Source organism: Anastrepha obliqua, chromosome 6, assembly GCF_027943255.1.
Source record: "Anastrepha obliqua isolate idAnaObli1 chromosome 6, idAnaObli1_1.0, whole genome shotgun sequence".
In the NCBI taxonomy this organism is placed as follows: domain Eukaryota; kingdom Metazoa; phylum Arthropoda; class Insecta; order Diptera; family Tephritidae; genus Anastrepha; species Anastrepha obliqua.
In genome coordinates this window covers 79,026,668-79,049,364 of record NC_072897.1, presented here as the reverse complement: position 1 = coordinate 79,049,364, position 22,697 = coordinate 79,026,668, and the positions used below count along the sequence as shown (strand labels likewise).

At 37.0% G+C, this 22,697-nt stretch overlaps 1 protein-coding gene and 1 pseudogene across 1 annotated transcript; both read right to left on the bottom strand.

The window, feature by feature from the left end:
- Positions 1-2,002: 2,002 nt before the first annotated feature.
- Positions 2,003-2,479, bottom strand: LOC129250791 (mucin-5AC-like). The gene has a single exon (XM_054890385.1). The coding sequence runs from the start codon at positions 2,477-2,479 to the stop codon at positions 2,003-2,005; it is 477 nt and encodes a 158-aa protein (XP_054746360.1).
- Positions 2,480-9,246: 6,767 nt separating this feature from the next.
- Positions 9,247-17,897, bottom strand: LOC129250790 (uncharacterized; annotated as a pseudogene).
- Between the last annotated feature and the right edge of the window lie 4,800 nt (positions 17,898-22,697).

Below are 22,697 nucleotides of genomic sequence, written 5' to 3'. Positions count from 1 at the left end.
TGTTGAATTTTTATATTTGGTGTCGAAAGGGTGAGGGCTTTGATGATGGAATCGTTGAAAAAAGCTATTGCTGAGTCAATCTCGTTTTCCGTTTTCAATGAAATATTTATAGTCAATTGTGCTTCCACACTTTGTCGGAAATAATTCCAGTTTGTTTTATTATTATATAGTCCTCTAAAAGTTTGTTGATGCAGAGATCCAAGAATTGTCATTAGAAGTGGGGAATGATCCGATGATAGTTCCAAACATGACTTAATGGTGATATGGGATTGTGGAATATTTTTAACAATACATAAATCAATTAAATCTGGTTGTTTTCTGATATCTGTAGGCCAGTACGTCGGCTCTCCGGTGCTTATGAAGTGTGCATTATTTTCTCTTATAGCGTCTAGTAATTTTCGGCCTTTCGAAGTTGTTAACCTTGATCCCCAAATAGAATTTTTTGCATTGTAGTCACCTCCAGCGATATATCGACTTCCTAGTCCGTTTAAATATTCCAGGTATTGATCTTTTGTGTTATTGAATTTTGGCGGACAGTATACTGCTGATATTGTTATTGGTCCATTTGAGCTATTTATTGAAACTGTCGTTGCTTGTATGTTATTTTTTCTATAACCATCAAGTTCGTGATATTTAATTGTTTTTTTGATGATTATTGCAGTTCCTCCGTGAGCCTTGTTATCTGGGTGATTTGTGTAGTGTATGTTGTAATTGGGTATATTTACAAAAGTTTTATGAGTTGCATGAGTCTCGGATATTAGCATAATATCAATTGCTTTGTCTAGAATAAAAGTCTTGAGTTCTAGTTCGTGGCGCGTAAGTTGCGTTTGCGTTCCAAATTGCTATTTTTATTTTACTTAGTGCGACCATCTAGCTTCGATACCAGTATGGTTACAATGTTCATCATGGTGGCCATTTGTGATATCAATTGTTTCATCATAGTTTTAAGTTCAGTTAAATCATCTATACTTGATGTGGTACTATTAGAGTTGTTAAATGTTGTTAATGTTTTCGTTGATGCTGCTTGTGCATAAGAAACGCCTGGTATAAGGGTTTGATTTGTATTAGTGCCGAGATTTTCCTGGTGATGTTCATTATTGCCTTGTTCTTGTGCGGCGTGAATTTCTTTTTTGCGTAGTGTCGGATATCTTTGTACTTGGAGTTTTTTGTAGATTTCGCAGCCTCTATAATTAGCTGTATGGTTTTCACCACAATGAGCACATTTAATTTGGTCTGTTTCTGCTTTGTTCTTAATTTTACACATATTTGTCTTGTGTTTACCAGCACATTTAACGCAGACTGGATCTACCATACAGTAGTTTTTTGTATGTCCGTATCTCTGACAGTTTGTACATTGAGGAATTGTTCTTTTTTGACGTGGTGGCTCAAAACTAATTTTACAGTGGAGTAGATGAGTTATACTGTATATGTCTTTATTGTTTTCATTTAATTTTAGTTCAATTGAAAATAGTGACAGATGTTGCGTTATACCCGAAGCGTTTTTAATTTGTACGTTGTGAATATTTGTTGTTTCATGACCTAGTTCAAAAAGTTCATTTTTTATATCTTCGATAGGAGTCGAGTGATGCATCTGTCGTAAAAATACTCTAAACCCTTGTTGCTCTTTTGGTCTAAATGTATAAAATTTTGTTTTTTTTGTTTTAGTAAGTCTATTATTTTTGTGTAATGTGTTGTTTCTTTCGGTTGGATTTTAATTTCGTTTCGGCTAAGAACTTTTATTTCAAATTTATTATTTGGCAGGGAATTCAATGCATTTGTTAGGGTACACACATTTTCTACATGTTGTACATATATTGGTGGCGGTTTTTGTGCACGCTGCGTACCTGGGTCTTTTTCTGCTGGGTTGCTTTCTGGCTCATTGATATTTGGTCTGTTATCTACATCCAAGATATCGAACCTATTTGATGAAGCTGGGTTGCCTAACCAATACTCTTGTAGAGTTGTTTGTGTAGAGGTTTGCATTTTGTTCTTTTGTTTTTTGTTATTGTTTGAGAGTTCGAGTTTGTTTGGCGATCAGTGTAGTTGGTGCGCTACATTCAGCACTGCGTGTTGCGGTTTGAAAGGGAGTTGAAGGTGCGTGGGTTGGTTTAGCAGAAGTGGATGAAGTTGTTGTTGTTGTTGAGCTTAGAGCTGTTGCTGTTGTAGATATAATGGAGTAGTGAGTACCTGTTGCTGTCGTGCATGATGTTACTGCTGTCTCTTGCGGATAGTTGTAGGGCGCCAAGGTAGTCTTTATTACCAGATTCTCCACGTGATGGTGATTAGCCGTTAACGCTATTGGTGTTTTACATTGATCAATCCACGATAGCGGAATTGTTGATTCTCTTATTTTAGCCATAGTTTCTCTTGTTTCTATTTCTGTTTTATCAGAGTAAGTTGAGCACTGACTTGAATTTGTTGTTTGCGCGGTAGATAGCGGTATACTCCGTTCACGGGGTGGAGTGCGCTCTACTGGCATTCTAATTTTGTTTATATCGTTGTTTTTATATTTTTTTAATAGGACTATGGTTAAGTTCGTGCGGTTTTTTTTCGAAATTTGAAACTTTATTGACGTAAAATGGTTACAAATTTAATATTCAAAGTATTGTCCATCGCTTGCTACTACTTTTTCCCATCTTTCTGGCAATTCACGGATTCCCTTTGTGAAAAATTCGGTCGGTTTTGCCGCAATCCACGAATCGATCCATTTTTTGACTTCATCGTAATGCGGAAGTGCTGGTCAGCCAGGCCATGTTGCATCGATCGGAAGAGATAGTAATCGGATGGCGCAAGGTCTGGACTATACGGCGGGTGGGGTAGGACATCCCATTTGAGCGTTTCTAAGTATGTTTTGACCACTTGTGCAACATGTGGCCGAGCATTGTCATGTTGCAAAATAACTTTGTCGTGTCTATCGGCGCATTGCGGCCGTTTTTCTCGCAGTGCTCGGCTCAAACGCATCAATTGTCGTCGGTAGACATCCCCCGTAATCGTTTCATTCGGTTTCAGTAGCTCATAATACACAACACCCAGCTGGTCCCACCAGATACACAGCATAACCTTCAGGCCATGAATATTCTGCGCCGACGTCGATGTTGAAGCATGGCCAGGGTATCCATACGTTGCCCGACGTTTTGGATTGTCGTAATGGACCCACTTTTCATCGCCAGTCACAATTCGATGCAAAAAACCCTTTCTTTTGTGCCGTTGAAGCAGTTGTTCGCATGCCATAAAACGGCGTTCAACGTCTCTTGGCTTCAATTCATACGGCACCCAATGGCCTACCTTTCGGATCATTCCCATGGCTTTTAAACGTTTGGAAATGGTTGATTGATCAACTCCCAAAGTTTTTGCAACCTCTTCTTGCGTTTGAGCCGGATCTTGATCGAGCAATTCCTCCAATTCGGTATCCATGAACTTTGGCGGCGCACCCTCGCGTTCTTCGTCTTCCAAGCCAAAATCACCACTTTTAAAGCGTGCAAACCACTTCTGGCACGTTCGCTCAGCTAGAGCATGCTCACCATAAACTTCCACCAAGATACGATGACTTTCGGCTGCTTTTTTCTTCATATTAAAATAATGAAGAAGAATTCCCCGCAAAAACACATTATTTGGCACGAAATTCGACATTTTCAAGTGTGGTAAAAATATTGTTGTTTACGCTTCAAATAAAAAACTTATACTGACGTTTGTTATAATGATCACCTACCATCTACAAAAGTCGTTATCTCATCAAAATTAATGCAGTTACTAACAGGTTGTTCAATGATCTGAATACTTGCACAATCATATCCTTTATAGATATATTTATGTAGGTACTTAACACTTTTGATTGAAGAACATATTTCAACATTGATGTGAGCGGCGTATTTTTTTGTTAAGTATTTATTATATGGTACGATCCATCGATTATCTAATTCAATTTGGTTTTGATTGACTCGAACTAAAACTTTGCTCCCGTCATCGCGGCGACGATACTGGGGATACCCATTGACATCTTGCAAAGTAACTTCTTGAAATAGTTTTGGATATTTTTTTGTGCATTCTCCAGATTCAGACATGCAAGGCGATGAAGGATTAAGTGGGCCACATGGACCATGCACCATACATTTTAAAACAATTTCATGAAGTTCAGGCTCAGTTTCTTTATTCGGAATTTCAGCACAAACAGCCAAGTCTATAATAGAAGCATCAATAATGGCATCTGCATCATGAAGAGCAACCAAAATATGTGCATGCGGTAGACCTCTTTTTTGAAATTCTATTACGTATATAAAATATTTCACCCTTCCAAATACATGCTTTTTTGAAATATCATTTAAAAGATCTTTTAGTTTTTGCTTAAAAACTCGCGCTATTAACTCAGGACGCATTTGGGGTACTTGATACTGTTCAATGTTTTGAGTTATCTCAGGCCATTTTGGATTAGAGGTAAAAGTTATGAAAAGTGACGGCTTTCCATGTTTTCTAACAATAGCCATGGCATCTTGGTAATGCATATTCATATTGCGAGGTGAGCCTGGAAAACTGGAAGGCAGAACGACAATGCGACCAGGGTGTGCATTTTCTAGTTCTGCTTGACGCATAACATAATCGTGTAAGCCAGCATATGTTTCAACTCGAAGCTGATGTTGGTGATTACGCAAAAACGCCAACCTTGCACCCTCTATTCTAACGTACTGATCAACTAAATATTGTTGCCAAAGTTTACCTGAAGCATGAAGTAAGCTGAAACCTTCTCGAATCGCCATTCGATATCCAACGAATTGCAACTGTGTGACCCTGAACCTGCGACTTGTTCTGTATTCTTGCTCATGAAGTAGTGCTTCGTCGTATCCTGGCTCACCATAGGGAAATAAAAAAGGGTAAACCAAGGGATCGAATAATCTATGTAAAGTTGAAATCGTGGTGCAATACTGTGTTTCTGAGCTGTGAGAAAATACTCTTAAATCAGGGCTTGCCGGTGGTTCACCATCCTGAGTTGTGAAAACGGCTGCAATTTCTGAGCAGTTAGGCAAATTATAACGCCGATTCGCATGACTACTGAAGAAAATCATGCTCACTTTGTGCGGAACTCGATTTGCCTGTCGTGCCCTCTATTCCTCCTCGCGTTCAACTTGTGCCATAAATTTATACTGACGGGCTAAGGGATTCACGGTTGATATCATCTCGTGTAGGCATTTCATCAAGGAACTATCGCAATTTGCATTCCTTTGTAGTCGAATGTCAGTGGCTTGGTCAGTATCAAGTATATAAAGCTGTGCGTATAATGAGTTTGAATCATTATTAGCATGAAGAGGACCCACTCGATGGTAAATTGATCCATGTATCCGAAAACAATAAGGGCCACGTCCTGGTGGCCACGTCCTCTACAATTTTAGCTTCAAAAGATGCAAAAGCGAATGAGCTATATTATTTATTTGTCTTATATTCTCTAAGTAATGGGACCGGAAAGAGTTCAAATTATTTTCAAAAACCCTTTCCAAAAAATCAGGTATGCGAGGTATCGGTATCTGCACTTTCCCACCGTGGCAGCATGTAAGGAATTGATTTCTTCCCTATAAAAAATTTTTCTTTATCAAGTTTACCAAAGTTTTTCAATAATGGAAAGTTACCTTTTCACATTTAAAATGTTTAGCATTGCAATGCAAACATATACTGGTTAAACCACCAAGCGTGTTATATTCTGCATTAAATGCTGGATCTAGAGCTTTTTTGTATGTACTTGTGCTTGCATGAATACGGACCTAAAAAACATGAAATCGTTTAAAACATATATTATATGAAGCGGAAGCAAAGAGATGTAAGTTTTCAACAAAAACCGATTTAAGCGCACAACCACTTTGTTAAAACTCTATCTTATTTGAAGGATAGACATGTACTCTTTTCTAGTACGACACATCGCGTGCCAAATGCCAAAAGGGCGTTCACAGCAAGTCGATGGATCCATGCCAAAAGCGTATCAAATAAAAAACTAATTTCTCTCTCTCTCTTCATTTTTTAAAACTATTTAAAATTTTGAGTTTTGCAAAAAGGATCAAGCGGACACAAAATTTTTAAATACATACATACGTTTATATATTGTAGATCAATTGTACCATATATGAACGAAAATAAAAGTGGATGCTTCTACCAATCATATCCAATACGTGACGTTTCAAACATTTATCACTTACTTACCAGCTCTATTCCTCCACTTAAAGTAGGAACTCTTCTACGAACTCTTCTACGAACTCTTCTTGGGCGTCCTCTAGGCATATTTTAAAATTAAATATGTATGTATGTACTTTTTTCTCAAAATAAATTCTATTTTGCGTCTGCCCAAAACTCTTACTAATTTGCACCGTTACCGTTGTTTTAAGTGAACTGACAAATTTCAAGTAAATTGTCAATTTATACCACATCATGGCAATACCATCACAACAAAATTTTGAAAAAAATTCGCAGCAACCGTTGGGACTATGTTCATGAATACATATGTATTTATTAGTAAGGATAACAAAACAAAACAATTATTGAGAATCCAAATGTATACAATGCTGTGCTCATTAGAAAGAGAGCTAAACAAAGCAAACGTACTCATATATACATATGCGTTTGTGTGTCATCCCGCTTTGCATAGACATCGCTGTTAACAATATGAAAATTTTGATAACTTTACACGCAAATATTTCATGAACAAATTAACCAATTTTAATTTTTATATTGTAATTTTCCGGAAATATGCTCATCAAAACCTTTCTTTTGATATATATTTCATATCTGTACATATTGTAGTTAAGTCAGAATAAGCGCCATGTTTTAAAATAATAAAATAATGCTATAGAAGAAGATAAAAGAAGAAGATTATTGCGATCAAAACAAAATTCATGAATACATATGTATTTATTAGTAAGGATAACAAAGCAAAACAATTATTGAGAATCCAAATGTACACAATGCTGTGCTCATTAGAAAGGGAGCTAAACAAAGCAAACGTACTCATATATGTATGTACATACATGCGTATATTTGTGTGTCAACCCGCTTTGCATAGACATCGCTGTTATCAATATGAAAATTTTGATAACTTTACACGCAAATATTTCATGAACTAATTAACCAATTTTAATTTTTATAATTTTCCGGAAATATGCTCATCAAAACCTTTCTTTTGATATATATTTCATATCTGTACGTGTTGTAGTTTAGTCAGAATAAGCGCCATGTTTTAAAATAATACTATAGATTATAAGATTATATTATATTAATTTTTATCGGTATGGGAAATTTAAAAACGCTGTGAGCAGTTCGCCCGCCCGGCAACAAAATTGAAGCTATACCTGTCCAAGCTACGGTAATCACTGTTTCTCCAATACCACGAATATAGTGAGTAAGAGTTTTATATAGAAATGTTTTTCCAGAGCCACCAGGTCCATCAATAAAAACAGCTTTAACAGATATGCCCTCATCATTTAGCATTGTACATACTTCGTCAAAAATGTGTTTTTGTTCTCGATTAAGCTGATCTTTTAATGTTTGTGCGCATATCAAATCGACTTCAATGTCAGTTGTTACAGTTGTAAGGTTGTCTGCAAAAGAAACTTCCGGCAAACCAAAATGTTTTAAAGATGTATTGTGGGAAAGTAAAATTTGATTAATTTCCCGCAACGCCAATATTTCACTTCCTACTACATTTATATCTCTTACAAAATCTTCAATAAAATATTCTTTAAATGTTGTCCAAAGTTCAAGGGGCGAAGTAGGTTCTCCAAACACGCAAATCATGGCAAAAATACGTCTTAACTGTGAGGGCATTTTGAAGGTAGAAACTTCTGTCAAAACAGCAACCCCCTTCCGAGTTATCCACTAATAGCTTTCGTTTGACGGCGGAAGTCGTTATCTCATCAAAATTAATGCAGTTACTAACAGGTTGTTCAATGATCTGAATACTTGCACAATCATTTATAGATATATTTATGTAGGTACTTAACACTTTTGATTGAAGAACATATTTCAACATTGATGTGAGCGGCGTATTTTTTTGTTAAGTATTTATTATATGGTACGATCCATCGATTATCTAATTCAATTTGGTTTTGATTGACTCGAACTAAAACTTTGCTCCCGTCATCGCGGCGACGATACTGGGGATACCCATTGACATCTTGCAAAATAAACTTCTTGAAATAGTTTTGGATATTTTTTTGTGCATTCTCCAGATTCAGACATGCAAGGCGATGAAGGATTAAGTGGGCCACATGGACCATGCACCATATATTTTAAAACAATTTCATGAAGTTCAGGCTCAGTTTCTTTATTCGGAATTTCAGCACAAACAGCCAAGTCTATAATAGAAGCATCAATAATGGCATCTGCATCATGAAGAGCAACCAAAATATGTGCATGCGGTAGACCTCTTTTTTGAAATTCTATTACGTATAGAAAATATTTCACCCTTCCAAATACATGCTTTTTTGAAATATCATTTAAAAGATCTTTTAGTTTTTGCTTAAAAACTCGCGCTATTAACTCAGGACGCATTTGGGGTACTTGATACTGTTCAATGTTTTGAGTTATCTCAGGCCATTTTGGATTAGAGGTAAAAGTTATGAAAAGTGACGGCTTTCCATGTTTTCTAACAATAGCCATGGCATCTTGGTAATGCATATTCATATTGCGAGGTGAGCCTGGAAAACTGGAAGGCAGAACGGCAATGCGACCAGGGCGTGCATTTTCTAGTTCTGCTTGACGCATAACATAATCGTGTAAGCCAGCATATGTTTCAACTCGAAGCTGATGTTGGTGATTACGCAAAAACGGCAACCTTGCACCCTCTATTCTAACGTACTGATCAACTAAATATTGTTGCCAAAGTTTACCTGAAGCATGAAGTAAGCTGAAACCTTCTCGAATCGCCATTCGATATCCAACGAATTGCAACTGTGTGACCCTGAACCTGCGACTTGTTCTGTATTCTTGCTCATGTAGTAGTGCTTCGTCGTATCCTGGCTCACCATAGAGAAATAAAAGAGGGTAAACCAAGGGATCGCATAATCTATGTAAAGTTGAAATCGTGGTGCAATACTGTGTTTCTGAGCTGTGAGAAAATACTCTTAAATCACGGCTTGCCGGTGGTTCACCATCCTCAGTTGTGAAAACGGCTGCAATTTCTGAGCAGTTAGGCAAATTATAACGCCGACTCGCATGACTACTGAAGAAAATCATGCTCACTTTGTGCGGAACTCGATTTGCCTGTCGTGCCCTCTATTCCTCCTCGCGTTCAACTTGTGCCATAAATTTATACTGACGGGCTAAGGGATTCACGGTTGATATCATCTCGTGTAGGCATTTCATCAAGGAACTATCGCAATTTGCATTCCTTTGTATTCGAATGTCAGTGGCTTGGTCAGTATCAAGTATATAAAGCTGTGCGTATAATGAGTTTGAATCATTATTAGCATGAAGAGGACCCACTCGATGGTAAATTGATCCATGTATCCGAAAACAATAAGGGCCACGTCCTGGTGGCTCTACAATTTTAGCTTCAAAAGATGCAAAAGCGAATAAAATTATTTTCAAAAACCCTTTCCAAAAAATCAGGTATGCGAGGTATCGGTATCTGCACTTTCCCACCGTGGCAGCATGTAAGGAATTGATTTCTTCCCTATAAAAAATTTTTCTTTATCAAGTTTACCAAAGTTTTTCAATAATGGAAAGTTACCTTTTCACATTTAAAATGTTTAGCATTGCAATGCAAACATATACTGGTTAAACCACCAAGCGTGTTATATTCTGCATTAAATGCTGGATCTAGAGCTTTTTTGTATGTACTTGTGCTTGCATGAATACGGACCTAAAAAACATGAAATCGTTAAAAACATATATTATATGAAGCGGAAGCAAAGAGATGTAAGTTTTCAACAAAAACCGATTTAAGCGCACAACCACTTTGTTAAAACTCTATCTTATTTGAAGGATAGACATGTACTCTTTTCTAGTACGACACATCGCGTGCCAAATGCCAAAAGGGCGTTTACAGCAAGTCGATGGATCCATGCCAAAAGCGCATCAAATAAAAAACTAATTTGTCTCTCTCTCTTCATTTTTTAAAACTATTTAAAATTTTGAGTTTTGCAAAAAGGATCAAGCGGACACAAAATTTTTAAATACATACATACGTTTATATATTGTAGATCAATTGTACCATATATGAACGAAAACAAAATCATATCCAATACGTGACGTTTCAAACATTTATCACTTACTTACCAGCTCTATTCCTCCACTTAAAGTAGGAACTCTTCTACGAACTCTTCTTGGGCGTCCTCTAGGCATATTTTAAAATTAAATATGTATGTATGTACTTTTTTCTCAAAATAAATTCTATTTTGCGTCTGCCCAAAACTCTTACTAATTTGCACTGTTACCGTTGTTTTAAGTGAACTGACAAATTTCAAGTAAATTGTCAATTTATACCACATCATGGCAATACCATCACAACAAAATTTTGAAAAAAATTCGCAGCAACCGTTGGGACTATGTTCATGAATACATATGTATTTATTAGTAAGGATAACAAAACAAAACAATTATTGAGAATCCAAATGTATACAATGCTGTGCTCATTAGAAAGAGAGCTAAACAAAGCAAACGTACTCATATATACATATGCGTTTGTGTGTCATCCCGCTTTGCATAGACATCGCTGTTAACAATATGAAAATTTTGATAACTTTACACGCAAATATTTCATGAACAAATTAACCAATTTTAATTTTTATATTGTAATTTTCCGGAAATATGCTCATCAAAACCTTTCTTTTGATATATAATATATTTCATATCTGTACATATTGTAGTTAAGTCAGAATAAGCGCCATGTTTTAAAATAATAAAATAACTAGTATGTAACCCCCGAAAATCGGGTGGGCTTTTTTCCCACGGAAAGTAAACAGCATATGTGACACTTTTATATATTAAAAGTTATGATGATTAGAAAAGTGTATATTTTTATTCATATGTAATACCTATGTAAGAACTTATGCATGCCTATAACATTTTTAAAATTTTGTTCAGTTAAATGAGTAATTTTCTTTTTTAAATTACTTCATTATAAACTACATTCAACGTGAGGTTTTCGTTATTGCCCATTTGAACGCGTATATTTTCCCAGGATCTAACCCGGCTTAACGCAACATAAAGTTGGCCGTGGGCAAAGCAATCCTCCTTTAAATGAAGCGCCACCCTTGATAATGTTTGCCCCTGGGCCTTATTTATAGTTATGGCGAAGGCTATTATAATTGGAAATTGGCGACGCTTCAACGTAAAGGGAAGTGTGGTTTCGCTCGGCTGCAAATTTATACGAGGCAATAGAAATTGCCTTCCCTGAGTCTCTCCGCATAACACTTCCGCGTGCAAGCAATTCAGATGCATTTCTTTTACGATAAGTCGTGTGCCATTCACTAATCCTTCTGCTGGGCTTAAATTGCGAATCAACATTATCACTGTTCCAATTTTCAATTGAAGCTTATGCGGCGGAGTCCCACTAAAATTGAGGGAGTGTAAAAATTCCACTGGGAATCTTACCTGATCTTGTGAATCTTGTGAAACAATCGTATCAGCGCTGAGATATGTGCGCTCTTGACCAGGTAGCATATCGACTATACTCGAGTTTATGATGGCACATTGTTCATTTTTTGGACATAATATGGCTCGGTCTTTTAAATTATCAATTTCTATTATTCCATTATTTGGTTGGAAAACCCAGTCAATGAGGTTTCCGTTTTTTAAAAGAATTTGATCAGGAATTTTTACTCTTGATGCATTGTCTTGCCCTTCGCCGTGTCCTATGCGCAAAAGAAAATTACAATAGTCGGATTCTTGAGTACGCATATTGATTGTGAGCTTAAATGATTTAAAAAATTTCCACAAGGAGCAACGTTTTAAACAATTATCAACTATGCCAGTTCGCGTACTTCTCGGTACCACAGGCAAAACTTGCCTAAAGTCTCCACCCAGAATAATAATTTTCCCACCAAAAGGCGTCTCATTTTGGTGAATATCGCGCAAAAGACGATCTAAACACAACAGAGCTCTGCCAGGTACCAAGCTAGCTTCATCCCAAACAATAGCTTTTGCTGCCTTTAATGCCTGACCAGCTTTAGTGTTTGGTTTTACCAAAGAAACTGACGATTCAGTCAACGGTATGGAAAATTTAAAAACGCTGTGAGCAGTTCGCCCGCCTGGCAACAAAATTGAAGCTATACCTGTCCAAGCTACGGTAATCACTGTTTCTCCAATACCACGAATATAGTGAGTAAGAGTTTTATATAGAAATGTTTTTCCAGAGCCACCAGGTCCATCAATAAAAACAGCTTTAACAGATATGCCCTCATCATTTAGCATTGTACATACTTCGTTAAAAATGTGTTTTTGTTCTCGATTAAGCTGATCTTTTAATGTTTGTGCGCATATCAAATCGACTTCAATGTCAGTTGTTAAAGTTGTGAGGTTTCTGCAAAAGAAACTTCCGGCAAACCAAAATGTTTTAAAGATGTATTGTGGGAAAGTAAAATTTGAATAATTTCCCGCAACGCCAATATTTCACTTTCTACTACATTATTATCTCTTACAAAATCTTCAATAAAATATTCTTTAAATGTTGTCCAAAGTTCAAGGGGCGAAGTAGGTTCTCCAAACACGCAAATCATGGCAAAAATACGTCTTAACTGTGAGGGCATTTTGAAGGTAGAGACTTCTGTCAAAACAGCAAGCCATTCCGAGTTATCCACTAATAGCTTTCGTTTGACGGCCGATTCCCAAAAAGAAGAGAGGAGCTCATTACCAACTGTCAATAAATCATTGTATGATTTAGGACCCTTTATGGAAACTAACAGTAAACGTAATGCAAATCGTTCTCGATCCTTTGGATCGACCGTATAAATTCTGCCTATTGCGTTGGCTAAATTTTTTCTGCTCTGCCACGAACGTGAGCCTTGTTGCCAAGTGTAATGTTCAGGAATTTCTTGGTAAGTCAATGTATTAGCAAAAGTATCTATTGTATTCAGCTTAAAGTACGCAGTAAGTGCAGTGTCTCGGAATTCCGTAATCGCTTCTGCTATAATAGCACTGTCTTCACGAAAGTAAATATTTTGTAAATTTGGAAGGTGTACCGCAAGAGGTTTTACTGTGTGCGATTTTTCCTGCATTGGAAATTCAAAAAGTCTCTAACACGCTTCTGGTGCGCTTACATACCTAGCATCTACAAAAGTCGTTATCTCATCAAAATTAATGCAGTTACTAACAGGTTGTTCAATGATCTGAATACTTGCACAATCATTTATAGATATATTTATGTAGGTACTTAACACTTTTGATTGAAGAACATATTTCAACATTGATGTGAGCGGCGTATTTTTTTGTTAAGTATTTATTATATGGTACGATCCATCGATTATCTAATTCAATTTGGTTTTGATTGACTCGAACTAAAACTTTGCTCCCGTCATCGCGGCGACGATACTGGGGATACCCATTGACATCTTGCAAAGTAACTTCTTGAAATAGTTTTGGATATTTTTTTGTGCATTCTCCAGATTCAGGCATGCAAGGCGATGAAGGATTAAGTGGGCCACATGGACCATGCACCATACATTTTAAAACAATTTCATGAAGTTCAGGCTCAGTTTCTTTATTCGGAATTTCAGCACAAACAGCCAAGTCTATAATAGAAGCATCAATAATGGCATCTGCATCATGAAGAGCAACCAAAATATGTGCATGCGGTAGACCTCTTTTTTGAAATTGTATTACGTATAGAAAATATTTCACCCTTCCAAATACATGCTTTTTTGAAATATCATTTAAAAGATCTTTTAGTTTTTGCTTAAAAACTCGCGCTATTAACTCAGGACGCATTTGGGGTACTTGATACTGTTCAATGTTTTGAGTTATCTCAGGCCATTTTGGATTAGAGGTAAAAGTTATGAAAAGTGACGGCTTTCCATGTTTTCTAACAATAGCCATGGCATCTTGGTAATGCATATTCATATTGCGAGGTGAGCCTAGAAAACTGGAAGGCAGAACGACAATGCGACCAGGGTGTGCATTTTCTAGTTCTGCTTGACGCATAACATAATCGTGTAAGCCAGCATATGTTTCAACTCGAAGCTGATGTTGGTGATTACGCAAAAACGCCAACCTTGCACCCTCTATTCTAACGTACTGATCAACTAAATATTGTTGCCAAAGTTTACCTGAAGCATGAAGTAAGCTGAAACCTTCTCGAATCGCCATTCGATATCCAACGAATTGCAACTGTGTGACCCTGAACCTGCGACTTGTTCTGTATTCTTGCTCATGTAGTAGTGCTTCGTCGTATCCTGGCTCACCATAGAGAAATAAAAGAGGGTAAACCAAGGGATCGAATAATCTATGTAAAGTTGAAATCGTGGTGCAATACTGTGTTTCTGAGCTGTGAGAAAGTACTCTTAAATCACGGCTTGCCGGTGGTTCACCATCCTCAGTTGTGAAAACGGCTGCAATTTCTGAGCAGTTAGGCAAATTATAACGCCGATTCGCATGACTACTGAAGAAAATCATGCTCACTTTGTGCGGAACTCGATTTGCCTGTCGTGCCCTCTGTTCCTCCTCGCGTTCAACTTGTGCCATAAATTTATACTGACGGGCTAAGGGATTCACGGTTGATATCATCTCGTGTAGGCATTTCATCAAGGAACTATCGCAATTTGCATTCCTTTGTAGTCGAATGTCAGTGGCTTGGTCAGTATCAAGTATATAAAGCTGTGCGTATAATGAGTTTGAATCATTATTAGCATGAAGAGGACCCACTCGATGGTAAATTGATCCATGTATCCGAAAACAATAAGGGCCACGTCCTGGTGGCCACGTCCTCTACAATTTTAGCTTCAAAAGATGCAAAAGCGAATGAGCTATTTATTTGTCTTATATTCTCTAAGTAATGGGACCGGAAAGAGTTCAAATTATTTTCAAAAACCCTTTCCAAAAAATCAGGTATGCGAGGTATCGGTATCTGCACTTTCCCACCGTGGCAGCATGTAAGGAATTGATTTCTTCCATATAAAAAATTTTTCTTTATCAAGTTTACCAAAGTTTTTCAATAATGGAAAGTTACCTTTTCACATTTAAAATGTTTAGCATTGCAATGCAAACATATACTGGTTAAACCACCAAGCGTGTTATATTCTGCATTAAATGCTGGATCTAGAGCTTTTTTGTATGTACTTGTGCTTGCATGAATACGGACCTAAAAAACATGAAATCGTTTAAAACATATATTATATGAAGCGGAAGCAAAGAGATGTAAGTTTTCAACAAAAACCGATTTAAGCGCACAACCACTTTGTTAAAACTCTATCTTATTTGAAGGATAGACATGTACTCTTTTCTAGTACGACACATCGCGTGCCAAATGCCAAAAGGGCGTTTACAGCAAGTAGATGGATCCATGCCAAAAGCGTATCAAATAAAAAACTAATTTGGGTCTCTCTCTTCATTTTTTAAAACTATTTAAAATTTTGAGTTTTGCAAAAAGGATCAAGCGGACACAAAATTTTTAAATACATACATACGTTTATATATTGTAGATCAATTGTACCATATATGAACGAAAACAAAAGTGGATCCTTCTACCAATCATATCCAATACGTGACGTTTCAAACATTTATCACTTACTTACCAGCTCTATTCCTCCACTTAAAGTAGGAACTCTTCTACGAACTCTTCTTGGGCGTCCTCTAGGCATATTTTAAAATTAAATATGTATGTATGTACTTTTTTCTCAAAATAAATTCTATTTTGCGTCTGCCCAAAACTCTTACTAATTTGCACTGTTACCGTTGTTTTAAGTGAACTGACAAATTTCAAGTAAATTGTCAATTTATACCACATCATGGCAATACCATCACAACAAAATTTTGAAAAAAATTCGCAGCAACCGTTGGGACTATGTTCATGAATACATATGTATTTATTAGTAAGGATAACAAAACAAAACAATTATTGAGAATCCAAATGTATACAATGCTGTGCTCATTAGAAAGAGAGCTAAACAAAGCAAACGTACTCATATATACATATGTGTTTGTGTGTCATCCCGCTTTGCATAGACATCGCTGTTAACAATATGAAAATTTTGATAACTTTACACGCAAACATTTCATGAACAAATTAACCAATTTTAATTTTTATATTGTAATTTTCCGGAAATATGCTCATCAAAACCTTTCTTTTGATATATAATATATTTCATATCTGTACATATTGTAGTTAAGTCAGAATAAGCGCCATGTTTTAAAATAATAAAATAATACTATAGAAGAAGATAAAAGAAGAAGATTATTGCGATCAAAACAAAATTCTGAAAAAAATTCGCAGCAACCGTTGGGACTATGTTCATGAATACATATGTATTTATTAGTAAGGATAACAAAGCAAAACAATTATTGAGAATCCAAATGTATACAATGCTGTGCTCATTAGAAAGGAAGCTAAACAAAGCAAACGTACTTATATACATATATGCGTATATTTGTGTGTCAACCCGCTTTGCATAGACATCGCTGTTATCAATATGAAAATTTTGATAACTTTACACGCAAATATTTCATGAACTAATTAACCAATTTTAATTTTTATAATTTTCCGGAAATATGCTTATCAAAACCTTTCTTTTGATATATGTATATTTCATATCTGTACGTGTTGTAGTTTAGTCAGAATAAGCGCCATGTTTTAAAATAATACTATAGATTATATTATATTAATTTTTATCGGTATGGGAAATTTAAAAACGCTGTGAGCACTTCGCCCGCCTGGCAACAGAATTGAAGCTATACCTGTCCAAGCTACGGTAATCACTGTTTCTCCAATACCACGAATATAGTGAGTAAGAGTTTTATATAGAAATGTTTTTCCAGAGCCACCAGGTCCATCAATAAAAACAGCTTTAACAGATATGCCCTCATCATTTAGCATTGTACATACTTCGTCAAAAATGTGTTTTTATTCTCGATTAAGCTGATCTTTTAATGTTTGTGCGCATATCAAATCGACTTCAATGTCAGTTGTTAAAGTTGTAAGGTTGTCTGCAAAAGAAACTTCCGGCAAACCAAAATGTTTTAAAGATGTATTGTGGGAAAGTATTGTAAAATTTGATTAATTTCCCGCAACGCCAATATTTCACTTTCTACTACATTATTATCTCTTACAAAATCTTCAATAAAATATTCTTTAAATGTTGTCCAAAGTTCAAGGGGCGAAGTAGGTTCTCCAAACACGCAAATCATGGCAAAAATACGTCTTAACTGTGAGGGCATTTTGAAGGTAGAAACTTCTGTCAAAACAGCAACCCATTCCGAGTTATCCACTAATAGCTTTCGTTTGACGGCGGAAGTCGTTATCTCATCAAAATTAATGCAGTTACTAACAGGTTGTTCAATGATCTGAATACTTGCACAATCATTTATAGATATATTTATGTAGGTAGTTAACACTTGTGATTGAAGAACATATTTCAACATTGATGTGAGCGACGTATTTTTTTTGTTAAGTATTTATTATATGGTACGATCCATCGATTATCTAATTCAATTTGGTTTTGATTGACTCGAACTAAAACTTTGCTCCCGTCATCGCGGCGACGATACTGGGGATACCCATTTGAAAGGAAATGGCCTTTTTAGTTTTCTTTATTTCATAAACGTTTTATTCAGCTCTTCGATATTTAAAAACTAAAAAATATTCAGTGACAATTTCAAATATTAAATCTTCTCCGACCTGAAAGGAATGGCCTACTTAGTTTTCTTACACTCGGCCTCTCCTGACATACTGGTGCGACCCCGCTCAGGTTCCGTAGATTCTCCTGTAGTCTCATCTTCGTCTGTTTCGATATCGTCGCATGGTGGTAGGTTACACCACAATTTCAGCTTATCAAATGCGTTCATTGTCGACGAGCACCAAATCGTCTACATTGTATACTGTTGGTTTATTGTGCTGATTGTTATGTTTGAGTTTGGCTTTTTGTCTTGCCTCGTTGATTTTGACTGCTGCCGTACGTCGGACCTCTTCCAAATCAGTATCGTTAACTGCACAGAGTTCGTCTTGTATTGCTAATAATATTTTGTTTTGTAGGACATCTCGGGGGGCGTTTTTCATTGAGTTTATTGCCCACTGTATTTCTCGTAACCTTTCGTCCCAACATCTATCGTCGGTGGTAATTGGCAACAGCATTGACAAAATTGTTCTGTTTGCTCGTTCTGCGTGTCCGTTTGCTCTGGGAGTACGCACAGCATTCTTGATGTGTTTTATACAGTTGTCGTTGCAATATTTCGTGAATTCTTTCGAAGTGAAAGCGGTACCTCTGTCTGTCACAATTCGTGCTGGCATACCGACGTAACTACTAACTTCGTTTATTATTTCTAGTACAGGTTTGGTCTTGGTACTCTTGACCGCTCGTATGACTGTGAATTTTGTAAAGACATCAACTAAGACCAGCAGATGCTCGTTTCTCTGTTAACTTTTAGGGAATGGACCTAAATGATCTAAGTGCACTGTCTTGAACGGAATTGGTTCTATATCGTCGAAATGGTATTCCCCTTCTCTTCGCCCTCCTCGATCTTTGTTATAGGCGCATTCTACACACGACTTGATGTACGATTTGACATAATTTCTCATCCTTGGAAACCATAAATAACTCAGTAGTAGCTGGATAGTTTTGTCAATACCTAAGTGACCTGCATTATTATGACAATCATACAGAACTTTTGATCGAAGTGCCTTTGGTACAACCCACAACTTCACACCTTCATATTTCTTATAACGGGTAATCAATTAAGAGGAGTTTTTTTCATTTGCGTTTTTTTTACAGATCGCGCGCGAGTTGTGGCAAACTGTCATCGTGGATTTGTTGAACAGCGTTTGGCATTTCATCATGGAAAGACTCACACCGCAACAACGTCTACAAATTGTTAAACTGTATTATGAAAATCAGCGTTCTGTGACAAATGTTTTTCGTGCGCTTAGACCGCATTATGGTCAACATAATCGGCCTGCCTTAAACACTTTTCGACATACCATCAACAAATTTGAATCCGAATATTCATTGGTGGATAATTCTCGACCGAATAGACCACGTCCAGCAAGATGCATTGAGAATATAGCGGCAGTAGCAGAGAGTGTACGTGAAAACCGCGATGAATCGATTCGGCACCGTTCTCAGCAACTTGGACTGTCGTATGGAACAACTTGGTCAATTTTACGGAAGGATCTTCATTTAAAAGCATACAAAATACAGCTCGTACAAAAAATGAAGCCAAATGACCTTAATGCACGTCACCGTTTTGCTGATTGGGCTCTTGAAAAGATTGAAGAAGATCCGCTGTTTTCGAGCAAAATTTTGTTCAGCGATGAGGCGCATTTCTGGCTCAATGGTTACGTTAATAAGCAAAATTGCCGTATTTGGGATGAAGGGCAACCAGAACAGGTTCAAGAGCTACCTTTACACCCAGAGAAAACAACGGTCTGGTGTGGTTTATGGGCTGGTGGAATCATCGGTCCATATTTTTTCAAAAATGATGATGGCCGCAACGTAACTGTGAATGGTGCTCGCTACCGTACCATGATATCGGACTTTTTGCTACCTGAAATTGAATCTAATGATCTCTACGACATTTGGTTTCAACAAGACGGAGCCACTTGCCATACAGATCGTGAAACAATGACTTTATTGAGAAGTCATTTCGGAGAGCAGCTGATTTCACGTTTAGGACCTGTGAGTTGGCCACCAAGATCTTGTGATATCACACCTTTGGACTTTTTTCTTTGGGGATTCGTGAAGTCCATGGTCTATGCTGATAAACCAGCTACGATTGAAGCTCTGGAAGCCAACATTACGCGTGTTATTCACGACATACCAGTCGAAATGCTCGAACGAGTGATTGAAAATTGGACCTTCAGAATGGACCACCTTAAGCGTAGTTGCGGCCAACATTTGAATGAAGTCATATTCAAAAAGTAAATGTCAAAGAATGTCCTTTCAAATGATAAATAAAGGTTTTGAACATAATTTACATTTTTGTTTTTTTTTTTAACTATTGAAAAAAGCACCTCATGATTGATCACCCGTTACAATCTACCATTCTCAAGTATATATTCATCTAACGTTTTAATATCTTTTGACTTCACTTTATTGACTATTTGCTTGACATCAACATCCTGTATCTGCATACTAAATAATCAGTCCTGCTCGTCTATACCTGTTTTCAAGACACACAAGGACGCTTCGGCCACTTCACGCGATGCTTCTACTGGGGACCTACTCAACGCGTCGACATGTTCCATCCGCTTACCGGAACGATGCTCTATTTTTATGTCGTACTCTTGCACTTTGAGCCACCAGCGCGCTATGCGCGGGATGAGCTCTTTCTTGGCCATTGCTGTTTTGATTGCATTGCAGTCGGTTATTACAGTAACCGCTTTCCCGAAGACATAATATTTAAAACGCTCTAGTGTTTCCACTACTGCAAGAGTCTCCAACTCGTAACTATGATACTTTTTCTCATTTTCGCTCGTGGATCGACTAAAATATACTACCGGCTTCCAATCGTCTTCTTCAAGTTGCAATAACACGCCAGCTAATCCAATGGAACTTGCATCGGTATGGATCTCATGCTTGGCTTCAATTCTATATGACGTCATCACCGGTTTGGACACCAGCGCCAACCTCAGCTCATCGAAAGCCCTTTGCTGTTCTTCGCCCCATCGAAAATTTTGTTCCTTACAAAGTAAACGTCGCAGTGGCTCTGAATTAATGGCATACCCTGCCACAAACTTTCTAAAGTATCCACTTAACCCCAAAAATTTTCGTACTTCAGTTACGTTCTTAGGTATTGAAAAATTTGTAATAGCTTTTGTTTTTGCTGTACCTGGACTAATTCCGCTTGGGGTTAATGTATGGCCCAAGAATTCAATTGTCTCTTTTGCAAACTCGCATTTCTTCAAATTCAAAGTCAAATTAAGCTCTCGTAATGCATCAAGTACACGCCTCAATTTGGCCAACATTTCATCGACAGTTGAACCCCCTATCACAATGTCATCCATGTAGTTCACCATATCTCCATTCTGTGTTCGTTCTTTTACCTTTGCCATCAAGCGTTGGAAGACTACTGGGGCATTCTTTAGCCCAAACGGCATTCGTTTAAACTGATACAACCCCTCTGTGGTTACGAACGCAGTATATATACGACTATCTGGATGTATCGGTATCTGATAATACCCACTATTCATATCTAATACTGTGAAATATTTATAACGTTTTGCTTCATGAAGCTGTTCTTCAATATGCGGCATTGGATAAATTTCTTTTCGGGTATGTTGATTCACCTTACGATAATCTACGCACAATCTCGATTCTCCATTTTTGTTTTTCACGAGTACAATTGGACTCGCATATTCAGATTCTGACGTTTCTATTATATCGTTAACTAATAACTCTCTAATCATCTGTTGAACCAACACTTTTTTCGGCTCTGGTATACGGTATGGGTTTTGTGCAATAGGTACATTAGTATCTAACTTAATTTTCATGGATAATGCATTTGTCTGTCCTATCTCACTGATATTATTTGCAAATATTCAACAGTTTGATTAGCTTTCCCGTCTGCGCACTTTCAAGTTCTCCACATATTATTTGATTTATAACTTTGCGTTCAGATACCGTCGTTTCTCGATTTTCCGCGATCGGTAAATATTCGAATTTCAATTGTCCACTGTTTATGTGCGCGACAATATTCCGATTGAAAATCTCTTTTCCAAGCAATACATCTGACGTTAACAACTCGTCATCCACTATATATATAATAGTATTACATTTACTTTTACACTGTCAATTTTTATTTCAGTTTTCATCAACTCACTTGCACACCGCGCACCTCCACATATGCCCTTTATTTTTAACATGCAAGGCTCTGTTTCAATTTCGAATTTATCAGCACATGATTTCCGTATCATGCTGCATTCACTTCCTGTGTTCACGAATGCTTTTATTGCTTAATACAAAATTCCTCATTGCACTCGACTTTACGGTTTGTCATTGTAGCATTTCTCTTAGTACGCTCCACAGCCTCAACCTTCGGGTCAACTTTCTGACCATCACCATACTGCGCTTTTCGTAGTGGCTTAGAACATCTGGTCGCTATATGACCTTCTTCGAAACAATTATAACACTTTATCTTACTTTTATTCTCAGCGCTACCTTTATTCCCGTCATTATTCGTGTTTCTATTTTTGTTTTGTTCAAACTTCAAACCTGGAGTACTATTACGATTTTTATCATACTCGTCAAGCGTTTCGCGCAAGTGTCTCATCGAATCAAATCGCATTGGAGCAATTGCCGTTTGCAGTTCCCGATTTCGTAATCCGTTCCGCGTATATTTTATAATCGCTGATTCACTCAAATTATATCGCTGCCCAATGGCACTCATACGAAAACAATATTCCACGACTTTTTCATCAAATTTACGCACCGAACTGTTCATTTTGTAATGTATCTCTGAATCGTTTGGCTTAGTACCGAATTCTTCTATTAACCTTTCCGCGAAAATTGTCCAATTCGAGTAACACTCTCGTGAAGCAGAGAACGTTAAATATAGAGAAGTCTCACGAGCTACGAATGGTG

Coding starts and splice junctions, on each gene's coding strand:
- LOC129250791 (XM_054890385.1), bottom strand. CDS start 2,479: ATGCCAGTAGAGCGCACTCCACCCCGTGAACGGAGTATACCGCTATCT.